Source organism: Pangasianodon hypophthalmus, chromosome 1, assembly GCF_027358585.1.
Source record: "Pangasianodon hypophthalmus isolate fPanHyp1 chromosome 1, fPanHyp1.pri, whole genome shotgun sequence".
Classification (NCBI taxonomy): domain Eukaryota; kingdom Metazoa; phylum Chordata; class Actinopteri; order Siluriformes; family Pangasiidae; genus Pangasianodon; species Pangasianodon hypophthalmus.
The window spans coordinates 12,986,967-12,996,407 of record NC_069710.1 but is presented as its reverse complement, the minus strand read 5'-3'; the positions used below and the strand labels follow the sequence as shown (position 1 = coordinate 12,996,407).

At 37.8% G+C, this 9,441-nt stretch overlaps 2 protein-coding genes across 2 annotated transcripts; one reads left to right on the top strand and one right to left on the bottom strand.

Moving 5' to 3' along the window:
* Positions 1 to 4,821: 4,821 nt before the first annotated feature.
* mrpl51 (mitochondrial ribosomal protein L51) lies at positions 4,822 to 7,097 on the top strand. The gene is made up of 4 exons (XM_026926498.3): positions 4,822 to 4,970; positions 5,151 to 5,239; positions 6,261 to 6,368; positions 6,822 to 7,097. The coding sequence occupies exons 2-4, from the start codon at positions 5,155 to 5,157 to the stop codon at positions 7,016 to 7,018; spliced, it is 390 nt and encodes a 129-aa protein (XP_026782299.1). The 5' UTR covers positions 4,822 to 4,970; positions 5,151 to 5,154; the 3' UTR covers positions 7,019 to 7,097.
* An 87-nt stretch (positions 7,098 to 7,184) lies between these two features.
* tfpt (TCF3 (E2A) fusion partner) lies at positions 7,185 to 9,343 on the bottom strand. Its single transcript, XM_026926497.3, has 6 exons — positions 9,128 to 9,343; positions 8,681 to 8,893; positions 8,520 to 8,590; positions 8,190 to 8,259; positions 7,917 to 8,054; positions 7,185 to 7,805 (listed from the first exon to the last, which is right to left on the bottom strand). Exons 2-6 carry the CDS (start codon positions 8,891 to 8,893, stop codon positions 7,731 to 7,733), a joined length of 567 nt encoding a protein of 188 aa, XP_026782298.1. The 5' UTR covers positions 9,128 to 9,343; the 3' UTR covers positions 7,185 to 7,730.
* Between the last annotated feature and the right edge of the window lie 98 nt (positions 9,344 to 9,441).

The following is a 9,441-nucleotide window of genomic DNA, read 5'->3' as shown; positions in this document are numbered from 1 at the left end:
AAAAACAACAGGTTCTTGTGGAAAAAATGAAACAAAGCTAATTATATTATTATTATTATTATATCAGAACATTTCCACCTTTAATGTAAAACAACCTATAAAATGCCATTGAAAACCAAAGTGACACATTTCAGAGAAAAAATATATAAAAATAAAAACTTAGAATAATCTAATTGCATAATTGTGCACACCCTTTTATAATGTGGTATGTGACTGTGTTCAGAATAAACCAGTCATCAAGCTCATGTGAAATAGTAGTTAGTACACACCTGTCTTCAACTGGAGTGACTCTGATTAACTCCAAATAAATCTCAGCTGGTCTTGTACGATTTTTCTGATATCTTCTTTGGTTACATCCTACCGCAAGAGTTAGGTTATTCTACCTAATTCTTAATTTTTTTTTTCTTTGAAATGTGTCAGGTTGGTTTTCAATGGCATTGTACAGATTGTAATTTTTACATTAAAGGTGGAAATGTTCTGGTATGATTTATCTTTGTTTCAAATTTTTTACAGCACAAAAACAGGGGTGTGTAGACTTTTTATATCCATTGTACATTTTAATTTAATTCTGGGACTATTTCATTTTACTAAAAAAGACCATAAAAAAGAAACATTATTGTGTACGATCTCAAATAATTGACTGTTTTTAGGATACTGTTCCTATAAGTTTTATTTATTTATTTTTTAAACCCAATACTTCAGATGAAATCTAGGTGTTAATAGGTTTTTTTTTTTTTTTTTTTTTTTTTTTTTTTTTTTTTTTTTTTTTTTTTAAACGGAATTATGGAATTTGGAATTTGGAATTTTTTTTAAATATATATATTAAGTGCATTCATAATAATGTCCTTGTGCATGTCTGTGGACATGCCCTGAATATAATTTAAATATCAAAGGTCACAAATATTGAACTTGAAATATTCTCCTAAACTACCTACCTACAGTCTAATCTGTGATACTCAAATAATTTCCGATATTTCTTTTCTTCTGTAAAAGACATTTGCATGTATATCTTTTCCTACTTCTCTCCATGTACTTCAGAAGAAATCCAAAGACTCTCTTGCTTTGCAGTTGCTTTAAAATGGATTCCTTTTGCCATTTTTTTAATGGGTTACATGTATGTTTGGGGGTGTGTCTCGCTTATGATCTGATTTGCATATGCAGATTATACAGGCGGGACGTGACAAGGGTGATTTATTCTTGTTTATTATTGTATTTGTTTTTCTTTTTTTGTTTGTTTTAAACCATTACTGCAGACATGAAAATGCAGTTTATATAATTACACAAATATAAAAAATTATATGTATATGAAAATGTTAGGGACATTGTTTGGCTTTTTGTATTAAATTGTTATATTGTCAAAAAGAAGTGTGGTTTATTTAGGCGTAATATATATTATATATATAATTTTTTTTTTTTTTTTTTTTTTTTTTTTAAATGGGGAGGATGACGTGCTCAGTGATTCCAAGGTGTCTAGCAGCTAGTGACAGCGCAAAAAAAAAAAAAAAAAGTTTTTTGTGTGTATATTCACATATATTTATAGATAAGGATTATTAAGGAGACTAAAGCTTTATGACTATTTAAACTGTTCAAATGGCAGTATGTTCAAGAATCCACGTCCGCTTCTTTTTCCACACAGGAGAGGAAGATCGGCTTGCAGGCTTTTGTAAAATTTATCAGTGAATCCTCCTGAGGTAAATCTGATCTTTTGCAACTGTCAGGATTACATAAGGTGTCTTAGATTCTGGCAGTCAGGAAGGGGAAAGCCTTTAACCACTTACATTCAGAGTCCAGTCAAGGATGGCTGGTATAAATCTGCCAGCAGGGCTCAGTTCTCTAACACTAACCGGTTTTCCTATTGCAGTTAGTGTTTAAATATTAAAGACCTCTCATGTTGACTTCAAACCTACCAAAAGGTCTGTTTTGTGTACCAACCTTCTGGAGTTTGTAGATTAGTCAGTACTTTTGAATGGAAGGGCAGAGTTTTTGATTTGAGACTCAGCTCATGACAGCAATCACGACAACAGAGGAAAGTTTTAAGAGAGACAGAGCTTGTCAGTGTGTAAAATCAATGTTCGTGAAATCGCTAAACATTTTACAGTTCGACTTGGAAACCAGACTCCTCTGCTTTGCATTAGACTGTAACACACCACCCCAAAGTGGATTAATTTCCTATAAAAACACAACCACTAGACTGGTACGTCAGTACAAGAAATATTCCTTTGGTTCTAATGACCATTTGAGGACATTTGCCTTAAAAGTATGGGAGCCCCTGCTATAGACTCATGCAGCAACACTTGTGTCGGGTGATTACACAGAGTGAAACACCCCCTAGATTTCATTTCCTGATATGTTTCCTTAACACGCCATTCGCAGTGATTGAGATGATGCATATGAAATACGGTCACAGATGTAATAAACCTGAGCGAGGCGGATTATCTAGTCCATCATTATTTTTCCCAAAATGTCTCCCATCTGATACCACCACCAGTCATCACAGGGTCCAGTATGGCTGGATTTTGGAGCAGGGCCAACGTGTGAGGGCCAGAAAACATCATGTGTTTGCTTCCATTGTACATGATGCTTGCTTCAGTAATGTTTTAATCCACAAACACCTGATTGTTACCAAACTCCACTTTTTAAGTATTAATTGGGGACACAGGTGCTCTCTGTGTGTGTGTGTGTGTGTGTGTGTGTGTGGACACTAAAACTTTCAGCATAAGTAATAGAAGGAGCCAAAGGAGATCAAGATCAACAGGGTCAGTTACCTACACAGAATTCAGTCTTTGCCATCCAGAAGGCTTTATCTTTATCTAATAATCACATTAGCGCCAATCAACAACGGGTATTGGCAAATTGAATTCAAATAGAGATCAATTATTTACAGAGATATATACGACTACAACTACAGAAGAGGAAAGGAACATGAGATGAAGATGGTCTACCTCATCAAATAAAGGAGTGAAGAAACATCATAAAAGAGACTCGATAGCAACGTCATGGACCTTCATAAAGGATTCTTCTCTTAATAAGAGGCCTGTGTATTTTCACAGTTTACCAATCGAAGGTGTGTTGAGTTTTATACTGAGCGTATTTATTAGATGTATGTGCGACTTTAAAAGAGTTTTACGAGAGAATTTGTGATGAACTTAAAAATGGGATCGACCTTTACTAAAAGACTGAGAGGCATCTGGAGCTGATATATTAGACAGTCTGTGAAGATTTAAGAAGACATTTTGAGTCAAATAAGGACAGTAATGAAGTCCTGAAGATAAAAATGGATGTGGATTTGGGCTTCTTTCTTTTATTCCCATTTTTGTCTTTTATTCAAAGTGTTTTTACACTTTATTAATGTGAGTCAAAGATGTTTTGACCTTTTTAATTGGAAATGGTGAAGAATTATTATTATTGGAGTGTGTTTGGGTGAAAAAAGAGACATTTAAGACAACAATAAAGGATTTGTCCCCGTATACGATGATGCCTACTCGATCCCTCAGATAACACTCTTGTAAGAAGCTTCACTCAAGCTGATAAACAAGCTAAATGGTTTTTCTTTCCCCAGTGGATTTGAACAACCATGGATGTTCCTCTTGCTGAGTCTTGGATGGATGTGGATGTGGATTTGGGCTTTGCTCTTTTCTTCTTCTTCCTGCTCCTCGTGTTCCTGCTGGTCAGCGTAGTGCGCTGCTCCCAAATCGTTCTCGATCCCTACAGCGCCATCTCCATCTCCATCTATCAGGAGGAAGAGGACGCGTGAACACTTTAAAAAAACGTGCTGCTCAGGAGCTTTGCACCTGTCATGGAGGAGTCAGAGAAACCCAGTACTAAGACTTAGAACTAAAATTTTGAAATATGAAGTATTTGTTTGTTCTTGTTTACATGTACTCCGTCTCAGAGTGCTCGTTTTTGTACTATTCTTATGATGTCTTAGTGTAAAACACTCAGTGTCATGCTATTATAGGAAACTAATCAACAACAAGGTGGTGTGATGAAGTGAATTTTCATTAACAGCAAATCCCAATATGTTTTATTCCTCTTATACCACAGAAATTACAATTGTTAATATACAAGTAACAGCGTTTTTTTTTTTTTAGCGGAAATTTAGCAAATACCAAAAAGGTGTAAATAACTAGCATCCATGCTAACTGCATGAGAACATTAAAATGTATTTTTTAAATTAATAATTTATTTTCAATGTATAATTTGGGCAACAAGGTTATACTTTCAAAGAGACCTGGTCACTCAATATTGTTGCAAATAAAGAAAAAGTGAAAGAATGAATGTTCTTTTCTTCTTCCTGTGATCTTCAGGAAGTTTGAATGATGCAATCTGAATATTTCAGATGTGTTTAGCTAGAAGTTTTGAGTGAATGTATATATAAAAGGGTTTCACAACCAATAATGGATAAGTCAAGGATTAAAAGTATTTTAATGGTTATATTTCAAGGTAAAATGTAGTTAGTTAGCTGAGTGAGTCAGAAATGCTATTGCTGTAGATTTTGTAGGTTTTATTTATGTTTTAAGTTTATTTGAAACACACAGGTTGTTGTTGTTGTGAAGGACACTTTAACTGTGTTTAAACTTTACATAATTTTTTTTAATGTTAATATTGATAAAATAACGCAATAATACATTTTTTAAAATGTTTAAAACTCTTTGATATTTCACCTCACCATAAAAAAAGATATGATTTTAAAAATTTGTATTATTTTATACATTTATTTACTTACTTAGTTACCGAACAATGACTAAATAACGTCTTGACGGTTGAAATCGGTTGAAATCGTCTCGCGCGGAGGCTTTTAATTTGAAATTTAAAAATGAACAGTCGCCCTGGTGTTTCCTTCAGGCGGCTTACATGCTAGTGTTGTGTTAGCTTGCTGAGCTGAGCGGACACACGGTTTCTCGGCGTAAACTCGGGGATGTGTGTGAGTTTCCGCGGTGTTTAGTGAGGTTCGGTGGCGTCTGACTGAGGTGCGACTCTGTTTATTCCGTTACTTTAACGAAACACACACACACACACACACACACACACATGGCTGTGGGGCTCAAGGTTAAAGGCGTCCGCGCGCGAGCCCTTACTGAAGCTGTGTTGAGCGGCTGTGAGGAGATGTTTAATCTGTGTGTGTGTGTGTGTGTGTGTGTGTGTTTCAGGAACATGTCTGTGTTGGGGAGTCTGTTAAACACAGGGTTATCTCTGTGGAGAAGCTCACTGCAGCTCTGCACCACACACCTGCACACAGGTGAGGAACTGTTACTGCTCCACTCTCTTCAGGGGAAAGTTAACTAATGCTGCTCACACAGTCACTACAAGGCACCAGACTGCGTCATACACTCATTTGCATATGGATTGAATCGACATGATCATCTGCATATCAAAGAGTTTTATTTAGAAAAATAAACATTATAACTTCTTTCTTCTCTGTTTGTTTATTTTGGCTGTCTATCTGTCTCTATCTTTTTGTCCCAGTCTTTCTGTCTGCATCCATCTGTCTGTCTGTCTATCTCTAGCTGTCTGTCACTATCTATCTATCTATCTATCTATCTATCTATCTATCGAGGTGTCCCACTGTCTGTCTGTCTATCTATAGTCTGTTTCACTATCTATCTATCTGTCTCTGCCTATCTATCTGCCTCATCCCCCTACCTCTACTGGTCTTTCCCTGTCTATCTCTTTGTGTATTTCTTTCTATTCTGTCTACAGTCTGTTATCATCTGTATATTTGTATTGATCAGTCTGTTTTTGTCTTTTTATCTATTTGTCTGTCAATCTGTATTTCTATCTATCTATCTATCTATCTATCCATCACTGGCTGTCTGCATCTGTATTTGTCCATCCGTATTTCTCAATATTTTGTTTGTATGTTTTTAATTTCTCTCTTGCCTTCTCTCTTTCTCTGACTGTAGAAACCAAAGGCAGTATTTTGTTCTGTTTATCTCTGCATGGTTTACTCTGAGCAGTTATATAAGGAATAAAATGAATGGAGTTTTGCTGTTATAAGAAAAGAATTAACGACAGGCTGCTGTGATGAAGCGGAGTCACTGTTACCACCCCAACGGGAGGGAGGGAGGGAGAGAGAGAGAGAGAGAGAGAGAGCGCGAGCGCTTGTCTATGCTGTCAGTTCTCTAAGAGAACACACACACACTCAGTGTGTTTTCATTGTTAGCACTGATAAGTCCAGGGTCACAGGTATTCCAGGTTTTCCCTCATTTCCTCTTTGTGACCAGTAAACTGTGTGTGTGTGTGTTTTGTGTGTGTGTTAGGAGCATGTTTGCGTGTGCGGATGCACGCCATCCCGCCCCTGAAGCAGGTGGACCGGTGGACGGAGAAGAGGAGCATGTTCGGCGTTTATGACAACATAGGCATTCTGGGTGAGCAACGTTATCCACACACGCTAATCTCTCACTGTTCATTATCAGTCAGCAAGGCTCTATGCACACCTTCAGTTACCATAGCAACCATTATTGACTACACTGTGCACCACTTCATACCAAAATACTCATTTCTGATTGGCTGGCAGGTGTGCATTTGTTTACTATTAGAAGAATGCCTCTAATGTAGAATCGGTCTCATCATACTCTGTAACCATGACAACACTGGTTTAGTCACTATCAAAATGGTGGACACTTGTCGACGAATCTGATTGGCTTACAGGCTGCTGGTTTGTTTTTTTACCATGGCAACAAAATTCTGGCACACTCCCAGTTTGTGTTGGCTCAACAGGAAGTGGTTACCGACCTGTTAAATAGGTTCCAGTCACCACAGCAACCGTAACACATGCCAGCAGGGACGAAAGTTTCATACCATTGAATTGTTCCCCTCAGGTGATTTTAAAGCCCATCCTAAAGAGCTGATCAGAGGGCCTGTGTGGCTGCGGGGTTTCCGTGGTAACGAGTACCAGCGGCTGATACGCAAGAAGAGGATGGTGGGAGATCGCATGATGACGGAGGACAAACTGGTGCTGGAAAAGAGACTGCGCTTCCTGTATCGCCGCTTCAACCGCTACGGCAAACACAGATAGACCTGCTCTGTGTGTGTATGTGTGTGTGTGTGTGTGTGTGTTTTCAGTTAAATAAAGTAAAAATGTAAAACTAACCTCACATTCTGCTCTTTTTCTGAATTGTTTACCAAAGTTAACAGTGCAGATTCATACTGTAACATAACCAATTTTCAGAATATTGCAAACATTATTAACATTACATGTTTATTAAAAAAAAGTAAAATGAGTCACTATAATACAATAATAATAATAGAATAATAAATAGTTTACTTTTAAAAGGACAGTGCAGCCTAAACAGAAATGTACACAATATTCAAGGCTAATGTAGCTAACAAATAAAGGAAGCTCATAGCTACCAGTTTAGCATTTTAATTCAAACTGCATGCCTGAATCACACACATCATTTGGCTCAAAAAAAAAAAAAAAAAAAAGACACCATTATGTTTTTAAAAATACAAATTAAACGTAAACTATGTTTTCATCTGAATCACTGCTTATGTACAGTTCTGCATACAAACTTCTGGCCACGCCCCCTACAACCCTTAGACGTCCATTTTTACAGACTGCACGGGACAACGTGTGTAATGATTTAGACATGCGGGTTGTTCAGTGCTAAACTGGTGGCTGTGAGGTTCCTGTACCTGTACTGAATCAGCCTCATAGCTCCTGGCTTGGTTTCTAAACTACATTTTAGGACGTACACACTTTCACTTCAGACTGGGGGAGGTAGAGCTCAGTGTGAGAGGGAGTTAGGGCTCGGGAACGCCGTGAACGGAGTCTCAGACATCACACACAGCTCCGACTCGGCCTACAACACAAAGCGAGGAGACAATTTTAATGCTGGGGTTTTGTTTTAAAGTGTTTGAAACACAGCTGAAGTGTTTAACTGTGTTTAGTCTCACTCAGAGTTTCCTCTCACCTGAGTGTCTCTCTCTTTCTCCTTTGGAACCCGATGCCGCTTTTTCTTCACTCCACATGCTGTTTGGTTGGTGACAGAGGGGGAGGAGCCATCGTCATCTCCTCCAGGGGCACCATCTAAACTGGCTCCGCCCTCCTCCTGTTAAAACATGTATATCATTGGTGTGTGTGTAATATATATATAGGGGCGGTGCTTCATTCTCATGACATGGTATGAGTGTGTGTTATCATTATTAGTGTTCTTATTGTTATTATTATACAGGATGTGTCTCACCTCTAGTGGTATTGTGAGCTCGACGTTCCTGTAATCATCTCCGTGTGCATCCAGAGTCTTCATGAGGAACCTAACACACACACACACACACACACACACATATATGCATGTTAAAATCTCTGTGTACAATGTGGAATATGAAAAACAACTCATTGCTGTATACCATCATTTCAATTTTTCTTCTAGACACTTGTAGTCTTTTATTCTAATAACACATTCTCAAAACAACATTAATCATATTTTACACTATCACTAATATCATGGTGTTATATCGTCATACTAATAATGATTTATCCCCTTTTTAAACCTATGAGTCATAGAGTGACTTGCCTTCTCTCTTTCTTCAGTCTGCGTGTGAGTCTCTGGACGCGGTGAAGGCGAGCCAGTGTCCTCTCATTCACCTGAGAGAACACAAATCACACCACAATCACATCACACCTTATTTTAACACACAACACACTCAAGAACCATCCTGAAAGGTGCTTACGCACTTGTTCCAGCTCCTTGACCCATTTGCTCAGAGCCTGGTATTTCTTCTTGTCCACGTCCCTCGTGTCCTTCGGTACGTCCGGAGGAGGTCCTCCGCTCTCCAGGATCTCAGTGGCTCCTGAAGCAAGCTCGACACCCGCAGCCTCCAGTTCAGCCTCCAGGATGTGACCACCAAAGAGAGGAGGCAAAGCCAGGCCTGAGAAATCCTCCATCATCTACAACACAGGAGAGATATGAGGCAACAGGACACCAGCAACACATATAATATACATTATATAACACCTTACAGCATGGTACAACACTCTGACAATCATGCATAACTTATACAGCATAAACACACTGGGGAAATGGACGCATTAGTCTGAATTCGCAGCACCTTTAAAACCAACATAACTGGATATAACTAGGTTTATTTACATGATGAGAAACAAATACAAAACATGACTTACTTTTAACACTGCTAGCGAATAAAACTGCAACTTGTTTGGTGTCGCATCAGCACGAAAGAGTCTTCAATTTGTCTAATAAGGAGGAACTAATAATACACATTCACTTTCAATCATCAATTTGAATCATCTTTCAATTCAAAATATCGAACAGCTTTTCTACAACAGCTCCGACGGTTCACGTCGCATTTTAATTACGTCACAGATTTACTCTCTAACGTAACGTTACTCAAATTCTCTATTTAATAGTGGCACAACATGAAGGTACAATAATATTACAATAGTTATGTGTATAATATAATTTCTATATGAAAAAA

Excerpts from the sequence above, each read along its gene's own strand:
- mrpl51 (XM_026926498.3), top strand. The coding sequence starts at position 5,155 with ATGTCTGTGTTGGGGAGTCTGTTAAACACAGGGTTATCTCTGTGGAGA. Across the intron at positions 5,240-6,260 it reads CACCACACACCTGCACACAG|GAGCATGTTTGCGTGTGCGG; the intron begins GTGAGGAACTGT and ends TGTGTGTGTTAG. Across the intron at positions 6,369-6,821 it reads TGACAACATAGGCATTCTGG|GTGATTTTAAAGCCCATCCT; the intron begins GTGAGCAACGTT and ends TGTTCCCCTCAG.
- tfpt (XM_026926497.3), bottom strand. The coding sequence starts at position 8,893 with ATGATGGAGGATTTCTCAGGCCTGGCTTTGCCTCCTCTCTTTGGTGGT. Across the intron at positions 8,591-8,680 it reads GGGTCAAGGAGCTGGAACAA|GTGAATGAGAGGACACTGGC; the intron begins GTGCGTAAGCAC and ends GTGTTCTCTCAG. Across the intron at positions 8,260-8,519 it reads AGACTGAAGAAAGAGAGAAG|GTTCCTCATGAAGACTCTGG; the intron begins GCAAGTCACTCT and ends TGTGTGTGTTAG.